The 25,782-nt window shown below is 51.1% G+C and overlaps 1 protein-coding gene across 1 annotated transcript; it reads right to left on the bottom strand.

The window, feature by feature from the left end:
* Positions 1-582: 582 nt before the first annotated feature.
* Erbb3 (erb-b2 receptor tyrosine kinase 3) lies at positions 583-22,154 on the bottom strand. Its single transcript, XM_057757913.1, has 28 exons — positions 21,934-22,154; positions 18,600-18,751; positions 17,748-17,934; positions 16,968-17,093; positions 16,279-16,344; positions 16,009-16,127; positions 15,493-15,634; positions 13,902-14,015; positions 13,707-13,827; positions 11,884-11,957; positions 11,652-11,742; positions 11,101-11,306; positions 10,778-10,910; positions 10,009-10,099; positions 9,682-9,836; positions 9,035-9,088; positions 7,030-7,165; positions 6,452-6,571; positions 5,836-5,934; positions 5,467-5,652; positions 5,158-5,313; positions 4,833-4,908; positions 4,496-4,642; positions 4,292-4,389; positions 4,029-4,217; positions 3,829-3,900; positions 3,339-3,639; positions 583-3,176 (listed from the first exon to the last, which is right to left on the bottom strand). Exons 1-28 carry the CDS (start codon positions 22,007-22,009, stop codon positions 2,650-2,652), a joined length of 4,014 nt encoding a protein of 1,337 aa, XP_057613896.1. The 5' UTR covers positions 22,010-22,154; the 3' UTR covers positions 583-2,649.
* Positions 22,155-25,782: the final 3,628 nt, after the last annotated feature.

Here is a 25,782-nt window from a genome sequence, read left to right as displayed (position 1 = left end):
TTTGACTTTTTTGTTTACACTTGCTACTTTGTAGCAATTCCCAGTAAAACCGGTTGATAAAAAGGATTAGAAACAGGGTCTGGAGAAATGGCTCCGCGGTTATTATAACCTGATACTCCTGCCGAGGAAGGGAGCTCCCAGCACACAAGCCAAGTTCAAAAACCACCTGTAACCTGAACACTCTTTGGAGCTCCTGGGGCACTGCACTCTCCCCATTGCCAAATCTCACACTCCCTCACATACACGTAATTAAGAGTAAAATCTTAAAAGCATTTAAATAAAAGTTTAGATGAGACAGAATAAGAATGTCAAGAGAGAAAGCTACTAACCGTTGCTAAGAAGCAGATAAGAGCCCGATGGTGGTGGCACACGCCTTTAATCCCACCACTCAGGAGGCAGAGGCAGGCGGATCTCTGTGAGATGGAGACCAGCCTGGTCTACAAGAGCTAGTTCCAGGACAGGAACCAAAAGCTACAGAGAAACCCTGTCTTGAAAATAAAAAAAAAAAAAGAAAAAAGGAAGAAGCAGATAAGAATGGTCTCATGCACTTTTTAGTTGGCAAGAATCCAAAAAGAAAAAAAAAACTTTGGCAATTTTTTATTCAGACACGTATAAAAACAAAACAAAAAACTTTAATGGTACAGGAAGACATTTTTCCCCAGTTCCCATCCAGGAAGACTGAGGTCTGACAATGGATCCTCTTTCTATCCCACCAGAAATTTCTCACTACTGGTTAAATTTGAGTCTCAGAACCTTTGTGAATTGTCTTGTAAGGAGTGTATATTATCTACAACATATGTGGGCTATGGCTTGCACAAAAAATGTCCAGTTTGTTGTCCTGCGTTGTCTTCACTTCTTCCTGAGATGAGAAGCCTGGGTACTGGAGGAAAATGTAGCCGTTGGCATTTGCTTGATTCAGTGCATAAACAAGAAAAGGAGTCTGGTTCACACGTGTAGTCACAGCCTTTGGAAGGCTGAGACAGGATTGCTGAGAGCTGAGTTCAAAGCCATCCTGGGCTACGTAGTTCCGGGCCAGTCTACAGAGTGAGATCCTGTTTCTCTTTCTCTCTCTCTCTCTCTCTCTCTCTCTCTCTCTCTCTCTCTCACACACACACACACACACACACACACATCAAGCACGCACGTGCCCCTTACAAGGACTTGACATAGGTACTCCTTGACACCTTATAATAAAAGTACAGGTATTGGAATTGGGAAGAGTTTGAATCCTGGACTGGCTGCTTAATTTCTTCAAGGCTCAGTCCCCCATTATCTGAGGTTTTGCTGTCCATAGTTTTAGTAGCCTATGATCAACTACAATCTGAAAATGTCGGATGACAAATTCCTGAAATAAATAGTCCCTAAAGTTTAGATTGCACACAATTCTGAGTCATCTTTACCTAGCACATCCATACCAGTAACCTTAGTTATTGGCTAATAGTCCATAAGTCACCTCATAACCCACCTGCTGTCAGACTGACTGGCAGTGGTATCATAGTACTTGTGTTCAAATATCCTTATTTTACCTACAAACGGGTTCAGAATGCAAGAGTAGCGATGCTGGCATTCAGACATGCCAAAGGGAAGTGGTTTTTGTTTGAGAAAAGGTGAAAGCTCTTGACTTCATATGGGGGGAGAATCACATGGTATTATCTATAATAAAATCCATGAAATTATGGAAATAGACAAAGTAGTAGTACTAATTTCGCTGTGGCACCTCAAACTAAAAACATACGGCCATAATGCATGATGACGTCTTAGGTAAGATGGAAAAGGCGCTAAACTGTAGCATTCAGTTTTGTACAACAACTAAAACATGGTTTAAAAAAACTATAGGCCAGGTAGTGGTGGTGCACGCCTTTAACCTCAGCACTCAGGAGGCAGAGGCCAGCCTGGTCCGCAGATTGAGTTCCAGGACAACAAGGAGAACAGAGAAACTGTCTCCAAAAACCAAAAACCAAACCAAACCCAACTACAGGATTCAGTACTATTCACAGACTGAGGAACCTGCTGGCTATCTTGGAACACTCAGGGGACTCCTGTATTGGTAAAATGGGATCAACTCTACCTCACAAGATTGTAGAGATGTGGCTGAACTAATGCAGGCAGAGTTCACCTTGATGGTGCCTGGCTCACAGTAGTGAGTGCTCATTCATAGTCACTGCTATCTACTCCCAACTTTAGTCCATAAAGCTTTAAGTTTCTCAATCTTTCCATGGGATTTGCTCTCAGGAGCCAAAAATTTCCTTTCCTCTTCCAGCTCTGTGTCCTCTTCTCTTCCTTAGGACAGTCTTATGAGAAACAAGGCCGTCTAACCCTACCAAGTAAGAGCCGGAGAGAAAGGGGCTTAGAGAGTAACCCTTCATATCTCCAGGAGTCTCCCTGAGGAAGATGAGGAACGGGATTGGGAAAGTGGACAAACAGGAAAACCTTCTCTTCTCCTGGGGCTGGGGAAGAGGAGAAAGTGCACAACTGGCTACGTACCACAAAAATTGCGTAAGGATATGTGTACAAGTCTCCAAAGACTGGACGGCATTGTCTAGGGCTGGAGAAATGGGAGTGGGACCTGAGGGAGAGGGTGAGAGAGAGGTACCCTCAAGAGGCACTAGCTGCCATCAAATGCTCCCCAAGAGTCTCAAGGAGCAGAGGTTAAGTTCTTTGGGCATTAGCCTTGGGGAAAAGCCTGCTGTGCCAGTAGTCAGGGTTGTCAAAGGCAGAGTCAGTGGCTTCTAAGCTGCGCAGAGTTTTGAGGCGGGCATAACGAACATGGGGGGCATGATGTCCAGGCCCCTGGAAGGCTCGCATCTCTTCATACCCTTGTTCTGCTGCTGGGCAGGCCCCCATGGCGGCGTAATCGCCCCCGGCACCACCTACACCACGCCTGCGGTTCATATACTCATAGTCCTCATCTGGAGTTGTACCAGCGGATGGCACGATGGCCATAGGATGCAGTGGGCAACTCTGCGTACTGCCCAGAGAGGCACTGAGCTCTGAGCCCACATCCATGTACTCGTAACCCAGCTCCTCAAGGGAACCGGGCCTAGGGGGCCGCGGTGGACTGTTCCTTCTCTTCCGGTTCATGTACTCATACTCCTCATCTTCCTCTTCCTCTTCAGTACCCAGCACAGAACTGAGACCTACTGAAGAAAGTGTACCTTCCCGGGAGGAGGATGTACCTGTGGGTGAGAAAATTCTAAGTGTGTGTAGTACTTCTGAGAAATAACCAGAAGGAATAGGGGTGAGTGACTAGGAAATATCAGAGAAGATGAAAGAATTAAAGGGAGTTTGGAGAAAGAGATTAGAGATTTAAGGGAAAAGCTGGAGGAAGAACCAGGTACCTTTGAGGTGTGTATCTGGCATGACATAGCCATTGACATCCTCTTCCTCTAACCCTGGTGGGGACAGCGGGGTGACAGGGGTCAGCAGGCTGTGTCGCTGGGAATGGTAGGCACTGTCTCCACGTGGCCGAGGGCTCCGACTTCGGCTCCGGCTTCTACACATCAATACTTTCTCCTGGAGTTCAGCCTCAGAGCCTGTCACATGGCCCTCTGATGACTCTGATGCCAGACGTCCCCGTGGGATTGGGTGCAGAGAGATGGGACGAGGGCACTGTTCACTACCCCCCAAAACTGCAGAATCCTAAGGAGAAAATAACAGGAAACGATACAAGGAGAGGCAGATTCAGAAGGAGGCGTGGCCGTTTAGGGCCTTCTCAGTTTTAGGATGCTGATGAAATCTTCAAGATTTGAGGTGTTTCCCTCCATATTTCTATTAAGACTTCCAAGCCCATAAGACTCCGCCACCCCAGCTCCCGGCAACAGATCTTACCAGACAAGCCTCCCCGAGATTATTCTGGTTCATGGGCATGTATCCAGACGAGGGGCTTAAAAGACTCTGGCTCTAGGGTGAGAAGGGAAAGGAAAGGGTTAAAATGAAGGATGAACTCTTATTAGCACTGAAGCTAATGAGTGGGGATGGCTCATGGGGGTTCATGGGGCAGAATCTCATGCAGTTAGAAGGTCTCCTACCCCACGTGGCCGGGTAAGTGTTCCCACTGGTAAGCTGAGGGCAGAACCCAGTGTGGTGGCCAGGCTGTCCTCCTCTGCCTCCAGGTCTAGGTCGAGGTCCAGTTCAGGCTCCAGCTCTACTTCCTCCAGCTCTTTGTTTGTGAGAGCAGAGGGCTCTGCCCCAGGAGGTATTCCAGGCCCACTCTCTCTCTACAGAAGCAGACAATCGTTAGGGTGGATTCTAGTTCTCTGAATGAACTTGACGTCCACTGGCCCCCACTCACCTTTATCACCAGATATCGCGGTGGGTCACGGGCCATCCTGGTGAACTCATTGGCTAGCTCTTTAAAGGTGGGGCGAATATTCTCATCAATCATCCAACCTGGGGGTGGAGGGGGGGGTGAGATGCAGGGGGCGGGGTCAGCAGAGAAGAGAGGCGGAGGAGAAAGGAGGGAAGGCAGGGAAGACAGGGTCAGCAGACAACTCACACTTGACCATGACCATGTAGACGTCAATGGTGCAGATCTGAGGCTGTGCCAGCCGCTCGCCCTTCTCCAGCAGGTCTGGTATCTCAGCCAGTCTCAGCCCCGCATAGGGCTCTGCCCCAAAAGTCATCAACTCCCAGATGGTGACACCTGACACAGAGAGAAGTTAACTAGTAGGCATGAGAATAGACACAGGCTACTTAAAAGTGATAAAGGAAGGTGGACTTCGCTTAGAGACAAGGGTTGGAAGTTGGGCTGGAAGTTCCTAAGAAGAGAAGACGCAAAAGATAGGGGGCTTGGGCTGGTAATGACACGGGAGGGGGCCGCCAGGTATGCTCACCATAACTCCAGACATCACTCTGGTGTGTGTATTTCCCAAAGTGGATACACTCGAGGGCCATCCACTTAATAGGAGTCTGAGGATGAAAGATAAAGAAAATTGCTTAATTTTCACCAATTTTCTTATTGTCTTAAAATCCCAAGCTCTCAAACGAACAAAACACCCAAGTTCTCTACCATCCTGTTGTCTGAACTTAAGTTTTTAGCCATTCTCCGCTCCCTCTCCTCGAACTGACCGTGACTCCCCTGCTCGTCTCAGAAGGAGCCCCGGACCACTCTGTATCCCATGCACACCCCACCCGACCACCCCACCCTGGTCACCTCACCTTGGCCTCACTGTGTAGTAACTGCTTGTCTTCTGGCGGCAGCAGGTCAGCCACACCGAAGTCGGCCACCTGCACCTGACTAGGTGACTTGAGCAGCACGTTGCGGAGCGCCAGGTCCCTGTGCACCATGCTGTGTTCCTCAAGGTAATACATACCCTAGAGGAGAAGGCAGTCTCAGGGTGGGGGTGCCAGGCACTGAGCAGCAGGAGCTGCCCAAACACTGAAGACGGTCCCCAGACTTCAAACCCTGGGTCTCCTTGCCCCCGCCCTGGCTATCGTAGACTCCTCATGTTGGCAGGTGCCCCTCACCTTGGCAATTTGTACTCCCCAGTTGAGCAGCAGCTGTGGTCCCAGGGCTGCGCGGTGCTGTCTCACATAGTCAAGGAGGGAGCCCAGAGGCAAGTACTGAGTGACAAGCTGCAGAGATGATCCTGGGCACAGTCCCAGGAGCCGCACAATGTGGGCGTGGTCTAGGCTACCGATGGCCAGCATATGCTGTGAAACATAGGAAGGAACAGGTTCACATGTGCTCCACAAAAGCATACCGAGTCCAGAGTCCGCTAACACTCAAGTACAGCAAGCCTAACACAGAGCTAACATGCAAAGTCATATGCCAGCACGCCTGGATCCAACACTGCCTCGCCTCTGGTGCGGCAGAGACTGCCTCCCTTCACTTACGTCAGTCACGGACTGGAAACTTTGCCGCCCACTCTTGTCCTCAATGACTTTAATGCAGACTGGAATTTTGATGGATTCACCCTCAGGGATCCAAATCCCCTGGAAAGTTGGGGTGGACATGATGTCAAAAATCATTCTTTTCATTTTCTTTCTTTTTTTTTTTCTTTTTTTCTTTTTTTGGTTTTTCGAGACAGGGTTTCTCTGCAGCTTTGGAGCTTGTCCTGGAACTAGCTCTTGTAGACCAGGCTGGCCTTGAACTCACAGAGATCCGCCTGCCTCCGCCCCCCGAGTGCTGGAATTAAAGGCTTGTACCACCACCGCCTGGCCAAAAATCATTCTTCTATGTCACTCTTTTTTTTTATATTTATTATGTATACAGTATTCTGTCTGTGTGTATGTCTGCAGGCCAGAAGAGGACACCACACCTCGTTACAGATGGTTGTGAGTCACCATGTGGTTGCTGGCAATTGAACTCAGGACCTTTGGAAGAGCAGGCAATGCTCTTAACCACTGAGCCATCTCTCCAGCCCCCTTATGTCACTCTTTTGCCAAAATCCTTCTCCCATCTTCCCTCCATCTCTTCCCCAGCTCTGCAGACTTCCCATGAGCCACTCACCTTGTGTACGGTTCCAAAGACACCAGAACCCAGCACTTTAAGCTTCCTCAGCTCTGGCTCTTTGAAGATTCTGGCCAAGACTTTGTTTGCCTTCTCGCTGGGGTCCAGAGGCTCGATGCTCTGAGGAGCACACGGAAGAAGGTGTTCAGAAAAGCCTACTCCCACAATCCCATCCTACCTACTGCCCGTAGGAGTTGCCAAGGGCAGCAGGACCCAGAGCTGAGGGCGGGAAGAGAAGGACACCTCCCTTCAGGAACAACAGTTCACACTAGATTTTCTGTCCAAGGGAAAGCAGTTTCTTCAGAGTCATGGCAAATGGCAAAAGCAAGATGAGAATACATGTTCTCACTTCCGGTGTGGACTGGTGCGCACATATATGTAATGTGTACACATGTGTTTCTGGAATTGAACCAAGGTCCTTGCACATGTTAAGCAAGCAGTCTGAGCTATATCCATTGCTCTACATTGACTTCTAAAAGAGTGGGACTAAATTCTAGGGAAAGAGGAGTAGGGACCATCCTACCACTCACCCTAGGAGCAGATTATAAGCGTGCCCCCCCCAAGTTAAACGTACTCACCTCACCCCGTTCCAGGTAGCGCCTCATAGCCCTCTTATTCTGAATCCTGCGTCCACGCCAATAGAGAAAAGAGCCTCCCAGAATCAGAAGAGCCACAGGCAGTCCGACCATCCCAGCCATGGCCAAATGGGTTTTACTATGGGATAAAGAAAGGCCAGCATCCTAGGTTTACAGCAGCTTCACAGAGGTCATCTCTATGGTGTTGATTGGTATTCATCTCTACTAATATCCATGAGCACCGAAGGAGCTCTAAACATGAGATTTCCCTCTTCTAAGCTCGTGTAAGTTAATTTTAGGAAGGGAATGCCGGAAGCCACAATTCTTGAGCCCAGGGATGGCGGACTATTTATAGAAGAGGAAAGAATGACCCTAGTGGACGCTTCCACGCCCACATGCATACGGTGGCACTAAGAGGACTCGGGGTTATTAATAGCAATAATGAAAAGGAGGACAGGAAACCAGGAAGAGGACAGGCTAAGGGAACGAGGGAATCTGGAGGGAGATAGTGGTGGGTTGGTATGATAGAAACACATTACATAAATGTACTAAATTTCCAAAGAATAAGTAACATTATTTAAAAGGGTGAGGTGGGGCTGGAGAGATGGCTCAGTGATTAAAAGCACTGACTGATCTTGCAGAGGACCTAGGTTCGGTTCCCATCACCAATATCGTGGCTCACAACCATCAGTAACTCCAGTTCCAGGAGATCTGATGCCCTCTTTTGAGTGCATCTATACCCAATGCACATACCCACACCAATACACATAATTAAGAACTCTTACAGAGGACCCAGGTTTGGCTCCCAGAACCCACGACATGGCTCACAACATCCATAACTCCAGATCCAGGGGAATCCAGGGCCCTCCGCTAGCCTCCTCAAGAGCCAGGCACACATGTTGCACACACACATTCAGCTTTACTCATACATAGAAAAAATAATTTTTTAAAAGGGAGAAATAAACTGGGCGGTGGTGGTGCACGCCTTTAATCCCAGCACTCAGGAGGCAGAGGCAGGTAGACCTCTGTGAGTTCGAGGCCAGCCTGGTCTACAAGAGCTAGTTCCAGGACGGATTCCAAAGCTACAGAGAAACCCTGTCCAGGAAAACCAAAAAAAAAAAAAAACCAAAAAAAACTAAAAGTGGTGCACACCTTTAATTCCAGTACTTGGGATGCAGAGGCAGGCGGATCTCTGTGAGTTTGTTCAGTCTGGTCTACAGAACAAGTTTCATGTCAGCCAGGGCTATATAATGATACCCTGTCTGTCACAAAAACAAAACAAACAAAACTATATATATATATATATGTAAATTTATATATAAATAGGGGCGGGGACTGGAGAGATGGCTCAGAGGTTAAGAGCATTGCCTGCTCTTCCAAAGGTCCTGAGTTCCCAGCACCCACATGGTGGCTCACAGTCATCTGTAAGGAGATCTAGTGCCCCCTTCTGGCCTATAGGCATACATGCCAGCAGAACACTATATACATAATAAATATTTAAATGTATAGACAATAAATCTTAGAAGGGCAGAATGGGACACTGGAGTGTTGGAGCACTCGCTGCTGTTGTGGAGGTCCTGAGTTTGAGACCCAGCACCTACATAATGGCTCACAAGCATCCATAACTCTAGTTCCAAGATATCCCATACCCTCTTCTGGCCTCCAAGGAGACCAGGCAAGCAAGTCATGCAAAGATATACATGCAGACAAAACAACCATACACATAACATTTTTTAAAGGGAAGAATGAGGACAGGCAGTGGTGGCACACGCTTTTAATCCCAGCGCTCGGGAGGCAGAGGCAGGCAGATCTCTGTGAGTTCGAGGCCAGCCTGGTCTGCAAAGGGAGTTCCAGGACAGACTCCAAAACTACACGGAGAAACCCTGTCACAAAATAAAATAAAATAAAAAAACAACAAAAAAAGGCAGAATGAAAAGCATGGAATAGCATGGGTCTCCGTAACCTTTCTCCCAAACATTCCTGGGCTCCACAATTAATTCCATCTTACCTCATTAATACCTCTGTTTGGCCTAAACAGTCCTGTAGTTCTGGTCCCTTACACCTAGAAAAGAAAATGGCCTTCTTAGTTAAGTAGACAATAGAGGTGTGGGCCAACAAGAAGGCTCAGCAGTGAAGGATTTACTGCCAAGCCCGAGGACCAGAGTTTGATTCCTGGGAACCACCTACGGGAAGGAGAGAATTAACTTCCTCATGTTGTCATTTGATCTCCATACACACACCACAGCACACATGCACACACTGCCCCCATATCCACAACAAATAAATGCAATTATAAAGTAAATAGAGACTCAAGTCCGAGAGCCTGCACTTATAAAAGCTTGTTTCAGAACAAAGCTACTCCAGGCTCATCCTGGAGCTGGAAACCCAGCCCCTGAACAGAGAGGATCCACTCCCGTCTGCACGGTCTTATCCTCCATCTCCACCTACTGAGCCTTTTCTGAACGATACTGCTGAGCTTCTTCCAGCTGCCCCATCCGTGCGATACTTCCGTGTCGTGAGTTTCATGTCCTCCAGCCCTTCATAGCTGGAAGTGAGGCCTTAAGTAGCCAACCCTTTCTTCTTGCTTCTCCCCGCACCCTAATTCTGTGTTCCCACTCCGGCTGGGCCCCTCCTTCTTTCCATCCCGTCACTGACCCCTGGGTGCAGTTCTCGTGGCAGGGCCGACATTCATTCTGAGCGTCTGGATACTTGTAGATTGGACCCTTGGCACCCAGGATTCCGTTGGGGCAGCTGTTCACACAGTGGGGGCCGTCACGGAAATGGGTACATCGAGCACAGGCGTCAGAGCCCTGAGCAGAAGAGAAGGGGACGTCACCATTGAGATCTCAGTGCTAATTCCAGTCTTCCCCATAAGGCCCAGCCCAGGCTTCTCTGACCTCCCTGGGCGCACCTGGAAATCTGGCCACATCACTCCCTAGACATTCCCTGCCTCCCATACAGACACCAGGGCTGTTACTGTACCGAGCCATTGCATGTGCTGGTGCCCTCCATGGGTAGGCATTCGGGGTGGCAGGAGAAACATTCACCCTCCTGAGCAAACTCACGAGGTTCCCTGCCATGGGGAGCACAGAGAGAGGTCACTGCCAAGTTCCGACCTTCACGTTCTTATTCTATAATGAGGACCTCTGACTTCATGCCCACCAAAGCACAAGCAGAAAGCTGGCTACAAAGCCAGGTGTAGTGGCTCACATCTGTAATCCCAGCCCTCTGGAGGCTAAGGCAGGGAGTTTTCCACGAGTTCAAGGCCTGCCTGGATTACAGAGCGAACCACAGTCTAAAAACAAAAGCAAGCAGGAAAGCAAGAGAACAAGAAAGTAACAGAGGGGAGGGCCAGGGGCAGCAGTACACACCTTTAATCTCAGTGCTCAGGGAGCAGAAGCAGGAGGCTCTCTGAGTCCTGTCTGGTCTGCATAGCAAATTCTAGGCCAGGACTATGAGGTTCTGTCTGTCTGTCTGTCTGTCTGTCTGTCTGTCTGTCTCTCCCAGACCCCTCACTCGAACACTCATTCACACGCTCAAGCCAGACACGGTGGCTCATAGCTGTGATCCCAACATTTGGAAGGTTCAGGCAGAAGGATTGAAGGATAGACTGAGTGGGTTAGAGGAGGAGTGGGGGTGGGAGGAGAGGGAAAGAGAAAGAAACACAGCCTGAAGGTCATGGCACCTGTACTACTCCGACCCTCCCGGGCCTTACTCCCACCACCTTGGCTTGGCCTTCTCCCCACTGTACCCTTCCAGAAAGTGGCAGTGAGTCACACAGACGCCTTCTCGGCTGTAGTTTCGACAAGACAGGCACTGAGCAGGGCCTGGGCCCCAGCATCCCCCAGAGGAGCAGAGCGGGTCACACACTTTACCCTCTGCCACTGGAAAAGAACAGACACGTTAGGAAAAGACTCCGGACTCCCAGGAAGCCTTCAAAACCCTTCACGACTGCCTCCGCCCTCACACCCTCTTCCTCATCGGTCCCATCCCTCAGGGTCAAACTTTCCCTATTCCTCTCCCCTGCTCTCCCTGAGACCACCCGTCCTCACCCTCGTAGGCCCTCTCTCTCACCACAGTCTCTTCGAGGCCGGTTATACTTGATGTCAAGTCTGTCTTCTGGAGGGCCGCGAAGCAGTCTTGTCCAGTTCAGAGAGTGGTGGTAGCAGAGCTGCTGGTTGGCACTGATGTAGACACGCCCAGCACTGATTTCCTTCAGAGACCGGAGGCCCAGCGAGGTGACGTTCAAGTTCTTCATGATCAGCAAGGAGAAGCCCCGGCTGGAATAAGGAGGCAGAGTTAGAAGGCAGACGACAGAAGGAAATTAGACGTACAGGAGATTCATGTCCATTTAACCAATGATCCAGGTTAAATTAGAACCATGGAAAGAGGATGGATGCCCTCTTTGGCAGATGTTTTCTGAGGCAGATCTGGAACTCACTGTGTAGCTCAAACTGGTCTTGAATTTGCTGTGATCCTCCCGGGTCAGCCTCCCCATTGGTAAGACAACAACACTGCAGTTGGCTTTCCCCTCCCTTTCTGCCTTTCCCCTGTCATGTTAGCTCACGATTGCCCCGCTCGCTGTCTGGAGACACCACAGCCACCGCCTCCACAGCCTTACTCACTTGTAGAGGCTTCTGCCCCCGATGGTTGTCAGGTTGGAGAAAACACTGAAATTCTGCATGTGTGGGGGCCAGGACTGGATGTTCAGGTACCCTGGAGGGTTGGAGAGCAGCAGATAAGCAGGGAGTTCTCTGTCACCTGCCTCGCTCTGCTGTGATTGGAGAGTGACCTTAACTGTAATACACGCTGGAGAATCATCTGCTCCTCCCAGGAGGAGAAGCCTCTCCTCCTCACCTGTGATCTCCCGTACTGTCCGGAAAACATTGAGCTTCTCCGGGTCCAGAGCAGGGATCTTGTGCCAGGGGTCTCTGGGGGAACAGTAAAAACCTCTCAGTACAGCGGAGGTATATCTCAGTGGTAATAAACACACCACACCTCGGAACATGGTTTCTAGATGTCCCCCCCCCATTGCTGGGGATCAAACCCAGGGCTTTAAATATGATAAGCAAACTGTTCTCCTAGAACCCAGCCTCTTGGCTCCTACATCAGTCTTCAAACTAAGGAAACAGAGCTCCTTGGAGAAACATAAATACATGTGCCCGGTGCATCCCATGCCAGAAAGAAAGGAAATGCTCCAGGGCTGCCCACAGCAGGCTATAACTCCAGCTCCACAGCCTCAGATGCCCTCTTCTGGCCTCCTCAGGCACTGCACACACACAGTGCACAAACAAACATGGAGGCAAAACACCCATACACATAAAAAGATAAACAAACTACGGCAGAGGTGAAAGCACCCACCTATAATCTCAGCACTAATACTTGAGGGGCTAAACAAGGGTGGCAAGATCGAGGTCAAACTGGGCTACATGTGGAGACCTTATCTCATTGGAAAAAAAAACAAAAACCAAATAAAACTGAGGTCAAAGGTGTATGCACAAAAAGAGAGAAATGGTTTGTTTTGTTTTTTGGGGAACTAACTCTTGTAGACCAGGCTGGACTTGAACTCAACAGGTGTGCATTACCATCGCTCCACTGAGAAAAAAAAAAATTTTTTTTTAATTTATTACGTATAAAACATTCCTTCCATGTGTGTCTGCAGGCCAGAAGAGGGCACCAGATCTCATTATAGATGGCTGTGAGCCAGCCACCATGTGGTTGCTGGGAATTGAACTCTGGACCTCTGGAAGAGCAGCAAGTGCTCTTAACCGCTGAGCCATCTCTCCAGCCCCTGAGAAAAATTTTTTAAAAATGCTCAAAAAAAAAAAAAAAAGTATAGCTGGGCATAATGGCACTGGCCTTTAATACCAGCACTCAGGAGGCAGCGGCAGGAAGATCTCTGGGAGTTCGAGGCCAACCTGGTCTACAGATCAAGTTCTAGGACAACCAGAACTACATAGAAACCCTGTTTCAAACAAACAAACAAACAAACAAACAAGCAAACAACACTAGCTGTTCTTGCAGAGGGCCTGGGTTTGGTTCTTAGCAACCACATAATGGCTCACAGCCATTTGTAACTCCCATTCCAGGGGACCTGACTCAACCTCAACACCCTCTTCAGAGCTCTGAGGACACGCGTGGCTCAGAGACACAATAGGCAGGCAAAATACTCACACATATAACACATATAAAATAAAATAAATCAATGTAAAGTAATGAGAAATAGACAATCATTTTCATTATTTTTAGTCATGTGTGCGTGTGTGCGTGCATGTGTGTGTGCGTGTGTGTGTGTGTGCGTGTGCATGCGCCCACTGAGACCAGAGACATAGACAGCTGTGGACCTGTGGGAGAGCAGTATGCGATCTTAACCCGTGTTGTCTCTCCAGCTTCCTCTTATTAAGGAAGAGCTTCTGAAAACTTTAGCTGGTCCATACTGCCCATACTGCCCGTGTACCACATCGTTTCTCAGGGTAAATTGTGCTGCGTAGGGATGGCCTTGAGGGACACCGAGGGACAGCAAGCTCCAGGTGGAAGGAAGGCGGAGCGATGCATTCTCCCAGGTTCTTTGTAGCTCTTACGACTTTCTAGCCAGCTACACTAGAGGGATTTAAGTCTCTGAAACAGGTTGTGTGGTGGATGGGGCCGGGAGGCTAGGGTGGGAAGACAGAGTCTCTCACCCGTTGAGGCCAGTGATAAGGAAGTCCAGGTTGCCCAGGATCTTGGTGCAGTTCACAAACCCATCGATGTTGCTGGAGTCCACAGTCTGGTAGCGGCTTCCAGAGCCTGTCCCCTCACAGGCTGCCAACACAAAACAGTCTCAGTGCTGGGTTCTGACTCACCTCAGAGAGAAGGCTGGATATAAGGCTGCTCACCTTTTGGGCACAACCCTCCACAAGGCTCACACATCTTGAGTCCATTTTTATCTACTTCCATCTTGTCAGGAGGGCAGGCTCTGACACAAGATGTCTGATCAACCACAAAGTTATCTAGGAAGGAGATCGATCGTCATTAGATATGAAAAACGCTGCCAACTACTAAGACCCTTCTCTTCACCCCTGTTCCCCTTACACACTTGCAACCTAGAGTTCCTCAGGTTTGTCCTATAAATTAGACATCCCTTTGTTCTTAAGAGAGCCTCAAGGGGCTGGAAGGATGGCTCAGCAGGTTAACAGCACTGGCTGCTCTTCCAAGAGTCCTGAGTTCAATTCCCAGAACCCACAGGGTGGCTCACAACTGTCTTTATCTCAGTCCCATGAGATCCAATGCCCTCTTATGGTGTGAAAATATACATACAGACAAAACACCCATGTACATAAAGTACATGAATAAATAAATCCCTTCTTTAAAAGATGGCCTCAAGCCCTTTATGAGAAAAATATTTAATTATGTATTTTTTAAGTATTTATTTATTTATTTATTATGTATACAATATTCTGTCTGTATGTATGCCTGCAGGCCAGAAGAGGGCACCAGATCTCAATACAGATGGTTGTGAGCCACCATGTGGTTGCTGGGAATTGAACTCAGGACCTTTGGAAGAGCAGGCGGTGCTCTTAACCACTGAGCCATCTCTCCAGCCCCTTAATTATGTATTTTTAAGATTCATTTTTGTTATGTTTAATTATGTGTATGTGCATCCGTCTGTGCACGCACAGGTGCTCTTGAAGGCAGAGACATCAACTATCCCTGTGTGGGTGCTGGGAATCCAACTCAGGTCTTTTGGAAGAGCAGCAAGTCTTAACCATTGAGCCACCTCTCCAGCCTCCTATTTTATGTGTATACATAATGCCTGTATGTAGGTATGTGTACCACATTTGTGCCTGGCACCCGAGGAGTCTAGAAGAGGGTGTCAGGGTCCCTAGAGCTGGAATTGTAGGCTATTACGGGCTGCCTGATATGGGCACTAGGAACTGAGTCCGTTGGAAGGGCAGCAATTGGTCTCCTCAATTGCTGAGCCATGCTGGCATCAAACACTTCACGTAGCTAAGGAAGACCACAAGCCTCTGATCCTCCCGCCTCTACTTCCGAGTGCTGGGAGTACAGTACACTATTTTGCCCAGTTCATGGTACTGGAGTTTTTGAAGCCAGGGTTCTGTGCACACTAGGCAAGCACTCCATCAACATTCCCAACATCCTTTGCTCTTTGTTGTTCCAAGTGGCCATGGCCAGAAGCTATGTCACTCACTAGTTTAGGTCACATGATCACACATAGGTTCCAGATTTAACATCTACCTTAATCCCTCTTTTTTTTTTTTTTTTTTTTAAAGTCCTGGCTATTCTGGCACTCACTTTGTAGACCAGGCTGGCCTGAATTTAAACTGAGATCAGCCTGCATTTGCCTCCCAAGTGCTGGAATTAAAGGTGTGTGCCACCACTGCCCAGCAATTTAATTCCTTTTGCAATCCAAATTTTTTTCTCGGATCTTGGGTCCACTATTGTTGTCCCTTCCCCTCAGATACTTACGGGGACAGTTGGCAACGCAGACCCCTCCATACTGATACTTGGTGTGGGGGTTGGGCTCAAGCTGGAACGTTAGCTTGTTGTACACAAGAGGTTGTGGACAGCGAGGTACGCAGGCCCCACTGTCATTGAAGTGTCGGCAGGCCTGGGGATGAAGAAGATTCCTAGCATTTATATTTTCCATATACCCCTACTCCTCTCCAAAGCCTGTACCCCCATTTCAGAGCACAGACAAACAGTACCACTACGTACAAAGCAATCCGTGTCCTGGGGTCCAGAGCAGCCCCCTGCAAAGCCTGTACCCCCATTTCAGAGCACAGACAAACAGTACCACTACGTACAAAGCAATCCGTGTCCTGGGGTCCAGAGCAGCCCCCTGCAAAGCCTGTACCCCCATTTCAGAGCACAGACAAACAGTACCACTACGTACAAAGCAATCCGTGTCCTGGGGTCCAGAGCAGCCCCCTGTAAAGCCTGTACCCCCATTTCAGAGCACAGACAAACAGTACCACTACGTACAAAGCAATCCGTGTCCTGGGGTCCAGAGCAGCCCCCTGCACACTCGTCATGGCAGCACTGGTTGGGGTTGGGCCCAAAGCAATGACCGTTACACTGAGGGGCACAGATGGTCTTGGTCACTGTGGAAAGAAGAAGTATGGCGGTCAAGGCTAAATTCTGAGGCCGTTGCTCATTTTGACCATTAGGATCGACCCAGGCAGGGTGAGGATGGCATAGGGAGAGTAGGAGAGGGTATGAGCTTTAACGTTTTAGAAGGAAATTCAAACCCACATATCTGGCAATCTTCTGGTCCAGGCCCCCAGCATCGCCCCTTGCAGACCTCATGACAGGGTGGACCTGGATGGGAAACAAGACAGCAAGCACACTCAGGACCGTGGGGCTGAGAAAGACTTGCTTGAATCAACAGGGTATGATGTCAGCACAGAAACACCTCAGCCCTGGGAGCGAAAGCCCTGGGCTGTGTCCCTCCCTGCCCTTGGAGAGCAGGGCTGGGCGCAAGTGAACCTGTCAACAAGGGTGGAGCCACTCCCCCACACTACCCACTGGGCAGCTGAAGGGGAGGGACTGGGACAGATGCCAACTTCAGCCCCAGTGCCATCCCAGGAACTTGGTTCCTCCCAGACAAACAGAGTGTGTACTTGAGTGGATAGGAGCGGGGGACTACTAGGTCAGGGTGGCAGGGAGATGTCATACTGGCAAAGAGCAATCGGGGTTGGTCCAGATCTGATCTCCCCGCTCAGCATCTAGACAACTTTGGCCTCTTTTCTGGATACACTGGTTTAGGCTCCAGGAGACTGACCAGGTCCCTCCTGGCAGGCAGACTCTTGGGTCAAGGGCCTGAGGTAACTATTTGGGGAAGGTGAGTTCAGATAAGGGGTCGAGTAGGGATGGGAAAGGAGTCACTCTGGTTTGCTGGGACAAGGGGAACCATCTTGATGGCCGCCGCCGCCGCCTCTTACAGTTTTTCCCGTTGTTCTTCACCACGATGTCGGCCCCCCGGACCCTCACGATGTCGCTCCAATCAATTGTATCCATATGGCAAAGTTTGTCATTCTTCTCAATATAAACGCCCCCTGACAGAATCTCTGTGGTGGAGAGAAAAGCCACAGGCTGAAGTCCGCAGCATGACTGCTCTATTATACCTTCCTACCTACCCAAAGACTCAGGCTGGTGGGGGTCCACGGGCCTGGCCCACAGGTGGTCCAGCCAGACACAGGCTTCTGGAAAAGCCGGCCCTGGAAGAGGAGGAGTCAGAAGCGCCTGCCTCTTCAGACACCTGTCTAGATCCGGTTTAGCCAGTGGGGGAGGGGTGGGGGAAGCAGGACAGGACACCCTGATTCAATCCTCTAGGTTTACCTGAGTGTTTTTCAAGCAACTGGAACGGAGCAGAGGGTGCTCAGATTGTGTTTTAACCCACTGCAGTCTTCCCTGGTCGAGGCAAAGGTAAGATTCCAGGGAAGCGGGGAGATGGAGTGACTCTTGTACTTCAAAGTTGGAGGCATGGGCAACTGATCCAATTCCCAGTCCAGCCCCACGGTCACATAGGGTCTCTCCTTCCCAGAGCAGACACCCCCAGTTCCCTCCTGGGGCCCTCTACTGCTTAAAGAGCGGTGGACTTCTAAACCAGCAAGGTAGTGGGCAGCTAAGACGAGCTGAGAGTTAGTCATCTTGGGTCCTCACCAAGGCCCTGCTTGTCAGCAGGGAGGCTGGGAGGGAGACTAGGAGTCATGGATACTAACCAGTTAGCTGAGTGAAGCGGAGCTGGCGCAGGGCATGGCTGGAGTTGGTGTTGTAATTCAACATGACAAAGATGGCAAACTTCCCGTCGTACACCTGGGTTCCCCGGACCACTCGGAGGTTAGGCAAGGGTAGTGTAGAGAATTCGTTCATTGCCACAAGGACATAGCCTGTCACTTCTCGGATCCACTAAGATAGAACAGGTCATGTCAGTGAAAGGCACAAAGCAAAGTCTCAGGGATCCCTCTTTCCTTTAAGGCATGGAGGAAGGAACCCTTAACTCACTGAACCACAGCGCCCCCCTGACTCCCATGGCCCCTTGACTCCCGTCCTGAACTCTCTGGTCTTGAACTCCGGGCTCCAGCGAGCATTACCCCACCTCAGTTTCCCCGGTAGACAAGCTTACAGGCCCGTTCCTGGACCAGCCTCCCTGTGGACCGATTCCAGGACCTCATGCGTGTTCTACAAGCACCCCACCACCGAGCCAGCACCCCAGCTCTGAATTCTTTCCAGTTCCTCATTCGTAGGAAGTATTGTTATCACACTGCTGTGCAGCTTTTGTGAGCAAACACTCCCAGAAATAACCAAGGACCTACGTCTGCAACCCATTTCTTCTCGGAACACTCATAACAGTAAGGTTCCCTTGGTCCTTGGTCCCTCCATCATCTCCCCAGCTGTTTCTGGGTCCTTGTGTTGCTTACTTTCAGTTCTGCCTACCAGAACACCAGCTATTCTGTCCCTTCCTTGTGGCTTCTACACCTCCCTGGTCATAGAACCAGACTCCCCACCCTCTCCCCGGTAGGAAAGGGAAGAGGATCTACAAGGGGTGGGTTGGGGGGGCTGCGCACACTCACCTGCAGGAAGGAGAGGTCAGCGTTGTGCCCCGTGAGCACAATCTCCAGGTTGCCCATCACCACTTCACACCGGTCGTAGAGCTTGTACAACGTCTGGTACTGATTCTCCGCATCACCCGTCACACTCAGGCCATTCAGCGTCCCGGGACACACTGCGAAAGGGGAGGGAAGACAGACAGATAAGCTAGATGTCCCCTCCACGGAAACCCCTCGGGTGTCCTCGGTTGCATTCACTGACTCTAACTCTGCCTTCTAGCCCTCCAAGGCTGGGGTCGCCCCACTTCCTGTGCTCCCCTCATCATTACAAACAGAAAGGTGAAGTGTGTTGTGTGCTTTGCCACACCAGAGTGCCCACCGTGCCTCTTTCAGGCACTCATTTGGTCACTGAGGGGTTAACACAGAAGGAAGACATCAGGGGACTTTTCTCCTCCCTTGATAGGACACATTAGGCAGGGATCAAACTTTGATTACCCTCTTCTCAACTAAGGCACTTACTTCTCTGCCCCCATCCTGCCTCTCTCTAGACCCTGGAATAAACATCTCTTTGGGGCTAGCACACAGCCCCTATTGTGTCTACAGAGGGTGGGATGGGGGCAGAGGGTGGGGGCAGTGCCTGGGGCCACAGTTCAGCCCACAATGAGGCGATTCTATCCAGGAGGAGGGGGCTGCCCCACCCTATCCCAGACACCCCATCCTTAGCACCCCCCCCTTATCCTGGAGCTTTGGGCTCAGACAAGTGACCTCACTGGAGGGAGCAACCCTGGTAGTAGGGTGTGTGGGGGGGGGTCAATGGGAGCTTTGTCTCTAAAGCTGGATAAGGAACTGCGGCCTCCCCCTTCCTGAACTCTGGTTTCCCTTCTAGTCCCTTCCCCTGAGCCAACGTGTTCCAGCTTCCCCCAGCATCACAGGGCAGCCCTGGAGAGAAAGAGCACAGAGCCTCCACTCCCGAACCTTCTTCCAACTTCACCGTCAGCAGTAGTCAGTAAAAAGACCTGTATGTAACTGTGCCAGTGCTCCCAGGGGAGCCCAGAAGAATGGCCAGGGAGTCCAGTCTTGGCTTTCGCTTTCCTTCGTAAGAAGGGCTGGTAATGGGGTTTTAGAAGACTTGGCCCTGGAAGTGCTAAGGATCTTTCCTCTAACACAGCGCTTGTGGAGGGTGGGGGCAAGGGGGTGAACCACCTGTTCTAAACACCCTTCCCTGAGGCGGGGCAACAGTGGGAGAGAGAGACAGAGGCCCCAGCTTCTCCTGCTAGCTACACCTCTGGTCTGACCCCTTCTTTAAGATCCTTCATGAAGGAAGGAGTGGGCCAGTCCCAGCAAGGAGGTATAAACAGGTTAGAAGCTCCCAGAGGCATCCAGGAAGCCCAGGGTCCTTGGACTGAAGTAAAAGACTAGGCAGGTTAGTCATTTCTGAAACGGCCCCGCCCCTGTCCCCTTCCTGGCAGGACACCCCTCTTCCAAGTCAAGGCGCCAACCCCTTCTCCCCGATAAGGGAGGAGCTAGGATCTCTGGATAGGGAAGTGATGCGTGCATACGTGTGCATGAGCACTGTCACACCGTGCATGCACACACCATGGTGCTGGCACACAAACACGTACACAGTTCCCCTGGCTCACACATAGAGATTGGTTTGCCCCTGGGATCCGTACTGGGAAGTATTACAAGGGGCCAGTCCATCCCACTTGCCCACAGTACCTTGTACACTTTGTGTCTTTACGCTTTGCAAGGCCTTACAGGTCTCGGTTACCTGCCACCCTGAGGGTAAAGTCCATATTTCACAAACAGGGGCAAAGGGCCTGGGCAGGACAGGAGTATAAACAATTACCCAGGAAGAACCCGGCAACTTGGGGATCTCAGCAAGGAAGCAATGAGAACTGTCTGTGTGCAGAACCTACGCTCCCAGAGGAGCAATGGCAGAGCCCTTCTTATGTGGAGAGAGAGCACTGACTGCGGTTGGACACAACAAGAACATCCAGCCCCTAAGAAGCCTCCCCTCCGTTGCCCCAGCCACACACAAGGGGACAAAGGGGCTATACAAGGTTTGAGACAGGGCCGGATGCCCAGAGGCTGCAGGACAGAGATAAAGGGTAGAGAGAGAGACCCAACCACGGCTGCTCCCTGCCTCTTGGGGAGGGTGGTGGGAATCCTGGACTCTTGGGTTCCTGGTTAAGGGGGGGGGACGGACACGACACAGTCAGATGGAAGAGTGATAAGGTCACTCCCCTGGCCCCTCCCACTCCAGTCTCCAGACCACCCCCTCCACCAGCTGGGAGTGTTCACATCTCAAGATCCCAGGGGCTAAATTTAGGCCCAGCAACTGTGGGGGAAGCACAGGTGGTTTCTCCCACTCCCACCCTGGGGAGGGGGCCCTGGCTGTACCCCAAGCTGAGCTCTGGGGGTGAAGTGAGAATTACACCAACCCCAGAACTCTTCAGGTGTCCACAGTCCTGGAGACACCCATTCCATGGCGGAATGGGAGGTACAGAGAGGTACAGTCTGGGTTGTGTCTGAAGTTAGACAATAAACTGAATGGGGAGGGGGGGGTGTCTAGCAGCGAGATCACGGACCACAACGTTCAGAAGGTGGGAGAGGTGACCTCAGAAATAGGTCTAATTGTCCTTTCCCCCACACCTGCAGGCTCAGGCATAGACCCTGGAAACGCATACTATATAGTAGATGTGCAACATGTTAATTGAATTGACCTGGGTCTTGGTAGAGAGAAGGTGGTTAAATTGGGGACCAGCTTATCTTGTGGGAAGGCAGGCAGCCAGCCTCCGTGAGGCCTCCCCCTCTGATGTCACCTGGACTTGGCCCTCAGGTTAATCTCGGCCTTCTCAGGGCAGCCCCACTCACGGAAGAGGAGGTGCCACTCTTGTTTTTCCAACATCAGACAACAACAACTTCAAACCCTTGCATAGCTCCACCCTGTCGGCAAAACAACGAAACTGGGGGTTGCTGAAACCTGGGAGGAGGTGGGGGCCACGGAACCGCAGAGCAAACGGAGACCCTCAAGTCAAGCCTTCTCAGGTTTACAGAAGGGTCCCTACCCTCCCTCTCTGCAGGCTCTCAGAACTACTGTTTACATCAACCTGAGCAGAAAAAGAGCAATCAGAGGGTCCCCGACGCCCTGGGGAGAAGAGAAGGCATCCAGGAATGCGGTCCCTGCCCAGCCCGAGAACCGAGCCACACGGTCCCCTCTTTGCTTGTTCCAGTAGACTCGGGGTCGCACCCCCCAGTTCAGCGGGTCAGAACCCGAACCCCCTTTCCCAGGGTCTGCGCGCCCTCAGGTCGCGCTCTCCGCTTCCAGCCTGCTGGTGCTCCCCGCGCGGCTTACCTGCCTGAGAGTTGCCCATCTCGGAACCCCGGGCCAGGCTGAGAAGGAAGCCCAGCACCTGCAGAGTCGCCTTCATGGTGAAGGGAGGGTGAAGGGAGCCCAGTCGAGTCTGGCCCGGGGGCCCCTGGATTAGGACATCGAAGCGACAGCCACCTGAGCAGCCAGCGAATAGGTAGTGCAACGGCGGCAGCGGAGGTTGCGGACGGCAAGAGGAGCCGGAGTCCGAGTCCGGAGCGGGACTGCAGGGGAGGCTCTGTCTGGGAAGGAGGGAGGGAGGGAGGGAGTGAAGGGGGAAGGGGGTGTGAGTCACGGCCGCGCCCCCTCCTGTGCGAGGCTGGAGTCGCGATGGTTGCTGGCAGCCTGGGACAACCGCCCAGAGCGCGCCCCGCCAGCCCGCAGCTTGGCCAAGAGGGTCAAGGAGGGGTCTCACTCTAGCAATTTCCCCCGGAGATGGTTAAGAGGAGATCAAGAATTCAAAAGTCCCCAGGCCGGGGAAAGGTAGTGAATGCGGGTGGGGAGCGCGCCAAAGCCCAGCCCCCTGAAAGCTGGCCTCGCCCATTAACCAAATCACTCAACTCCCCTAGCCGGTTGGATCACTTAAGGGATTTTTTTTTTCTTTTGGAGTATGAATATTTCCATTTTTTGAGTGGGAGGTTGTTTTTTAGCCTAGCGTTCACGCCACCTCAGTTTCCCCGGGACGCAGAGCCTCATAACTCATGTATCCGGCCCGGGAACCCGAGCCCCGGAGGCCGCGTGAAATCGCTCTGTCTCCGGCCGCTTCCTCCCGGAGACCCGGCGCCGGCCCGGCCTCTCGGGGGGATTTGCTTGGGGGGTGGGCGGGGGTGGTTTCCAGCCTGGGAACAGACCCCGGAGCCTGCCTTCCCACTTCTGCCCTGGGAGGGGCTCCCGCACCTGTCGCGGTCCCCTCTGCTGCCCCCCACGGCCGCCGGAGAGAACAGCTGTCTCCAAGTCCTCGCAGGGACGAGTGACCGACCGCGCCGTCCGGGTGCCCGCGGTTCCCGCCTCTCTTCCGCGGACCCAGAGGAGCACACCGTCGCCACCGCGGCGCTCACCCCCGGAGGGGACAGTGGAGAGGGGCGCGGAGAGGCCACTACAGACGGCGCTCACGAACCACACGGCTCCCGGGACCTCCCGCCTTGCAAGGAGGTGGTGTGGCTACCGTGGGTTGCTAGGTCCGGGACGGGTCCGACTGGTGCCCCCTGGTGCCCAACACGCTGCATTTCACACCCCTTAAGTTGGCGTTCCAGATCTTGCCTAGAGAACTTATTGTCCCCTTCCCCTCGGGAAAGGCTACTAGCTAAAATCCTTTCTTTTCTGTTGGTTATTTTTGTTTGTTTTTGAGACAGGGTCTCACATAGCTCAGGCTGGCCTCGAATATATTATGAGGCTGAGACCGGTGTTGATCAGAGATCTTTCCTCTTCCACCTTACAAGTACAGATGAGCGCTGTGTCCAGCTCTCCCGCTACATTTAAAAAATATATATATTTTAGTTTATTATTATTACTGTGTGTGTGTTTGCGAGGCGCGTGCGTGCTACCGTGTGAGTGTGGAAGCCGGGAGACAACTTCATGGAGTCAGTTATCTCATTCTGCTTTACGTGGGTTGGGGATGGAACTCAGGTCAACAAGGCTTCTCTGCAAACCTGGGAAGGCCGGAAGAGAAGTCGTCGAATCCCCTGGAGCTGAAATTACTGCTGCCATGTGGGCCTAGGGATCGAACCCTGGCTCTTTGGAAGAGCAAGTGTTCTTATCCACTGGGCCGGCTCTCCAGTTGCCCCTATCCCTGTGCCCTCTTGCAACAATTCTTTAAACTTGCTGCTGTACAGATGTACAACCTAAGGGTTTATCTGCTCTCGGCCTTTCCCTGGACCAGCTACATAACGGTCGCATTAGGAAAAGCAAGAAGAACACAATCTTTAATGGAGGTCGGTTGAAGCAGGATGCCAGCAAATTTAAGGCCAGCCTGAGCAATTTAGGGAAACACTGTCTCAAAATTGAAGATGGGGGGCCGGGCGGTGGTGGCGCACGCCTTTAATCCCAGCACTTGGGAGGCAGAGGCAGGCGGATCTCTGTGAGTTCGAGACCAGCCTGGTCTACAAGAGCTAGTTCCAGGACAGGCTCCAAAACCACAGAGAAACCCTGTCTCGAAAAACCAAAAAAAAAAAAAAAAAAAAAAAAATTGAAGATGGGGGGACGGGAGGGGGGGACGGGAGGGGGGGACGGGTTGCTGGTGTTTGCCTCGTATTCTTTTTTTTTTTTTTTTTTTTTTTTGGTTTTTTTCGAGACAGAGTTTCTCTGTGGTTTTGGAGCCTGTCCTGGAACTAGCTCTTGTAGACCAGGTGGTCTCGAACTCACAGAGATTCGCCTGCCTCTGCCTCCCGAGTGCTGGGATTAAAGGCGTGCGCCACCACTGCCTGGCTGGCCCAGGATTTCTCATAATAGTATACCAAGACTTTATCTGGTCAGATTCAAACTCTTTTCAGCGCTAGATGTAGCTTAGTATTCAAACGTTGCTTAGCCACAGGCCTGGACTGTTTGATAACCCCTACAACAGGGGAGGAGTGCCTCCCATCAGGTGCCAAGGGTAAGGTTACTAAGAGCCTCCTCTTCCACCTATGTACCCCAACCAAAGAGCTTCCACATCATCACATATTCACCTCAATTTGATGAGTGTGCGGGATAGTTTTATGTCAATTTGACACAAGCTAAAGTCATCTGAGAGGAGTGAATCTCAATTAAGAAAATGCCAGCGCACTCCTTTAATCCCAGCACTCGGGGGGCAGAGGCAGGCGGATCTCTGTGAGTTCAAGACCAGCCTCGTCTATAGAATGAGTTACAGGACAGTCAAGGTTAGAGAAACTCTGTCTCAAAAGAAAAAAAAAAGAAAATGCCTCCATAATATTCAGCTGTAAGGCATTTTCTTAATTAGTGATTGATGGGGGAGGGCCCAAACCGTAGTGGGTGGTACCACCCTGGGCTGGTGGTCCTGGGTTCTATAGGAAAACAGGTTGGGCAAACCATGAGGAGCAAACCAGTAAGCAGCACCCCTCCATGGCCTCTGCATCAGCTCCTCCTCCAGCTTCCTACCCTGACTTCCTTCAAGGATGGACTGTGATGTGACCTTGTGACCTTGTGAACCTGTCGTCCCCAACTCGCCTTTGATCATAGGGTTTCATCCCAGCAACAGAAACCCTAAGACATTGTTCAAGACCCTGTTCTTGCAAAGAAGTTTCATTGTTCAAAAGCCGTTGTAAGGCTGGGGTATAGAGCAGAGGTAGCATGATTCCCTGGCGTGTGCACGGCTGGGGAGAAAGGGAGCACCGTTGACTGTTCATACAGTGGTTTGGACTTGAGAGGAAGAGCCAGGCGTGGGCATCATGGCTCACACTTGTAACCTCAGCACTGGAGAAGCCGGGGCAGGACGATTGCCAGGAATTTGCGGCCAGCCTGGGTTACACAGTGAATTCCTACACACAGGGAAATCGTATCTCAAAATAAGTAAATGAATAAATAATAAATAAGGAGGAGGCAGGCCGAGAGTCCTCAGTAACTGTGCTGTTCTCGACCTTTATGAAGCATTTAGTGAATGCTAGCTGATCTCCAACCCCACCGCTGCCAGCTAGATCAAGACACATGTGCTCTGGGCACTTCAGTTCCTTTTTTCCCCGCTAAGTGAGATAGCACCCTAAGCATCTGGGACATAAACAGTGCACAAAACCGCCATACTGCTGCCAGGCTCTGCCAGGGCTTCCATGAATAAATTAACGGGAAGAAGGGAGGCTTTGTGAGCGAGCACTTTCTGTTTTCCTGCATCCATTATCTTTCTCC

This window comes from Chionomys nivalis, chromosome 25 (assembly GCF_950005125.1).
Source record: "Chionomys nivalis chromosome 25, mChiNiv1.1, whole genome shotgun sequence".
Classification (NCBI taxonomy): Eukaryota; Metazoa; Chordata; class Mammalia; order Rodentia; family Cricetidae; genus Chionomys; species Chionomys nivalis.
This window is presented reverse-complemented; position numbering and strand designations above follow the sequence as displayed.

Bases quoted from the DNA above. Each gene is read 5' to 3' on its own strand.
- Erbb3 (XM_057757913.1), bottom strand. From the start codon at position 22,009: ATGAAGGCGACTCTGCAGGTGCTGGGCTTCCTTCTCAGCCTGGCCCGG. The intron at 4,909-5,157 runs GTGAGGTGACCA...TTTCATCCTCAG, and splicing joins TACTACACAGTGAGGCCAAG to ACTCCTATTAAGTGGATGGC. The intron at 4,218-4,291 runs GTGAGTGGGGGC...CTGCTTCTGTAG, and splicing joins CGCGATATCTGGTGATAAAG to AGAGAGAGTGGGCCTGGAAT.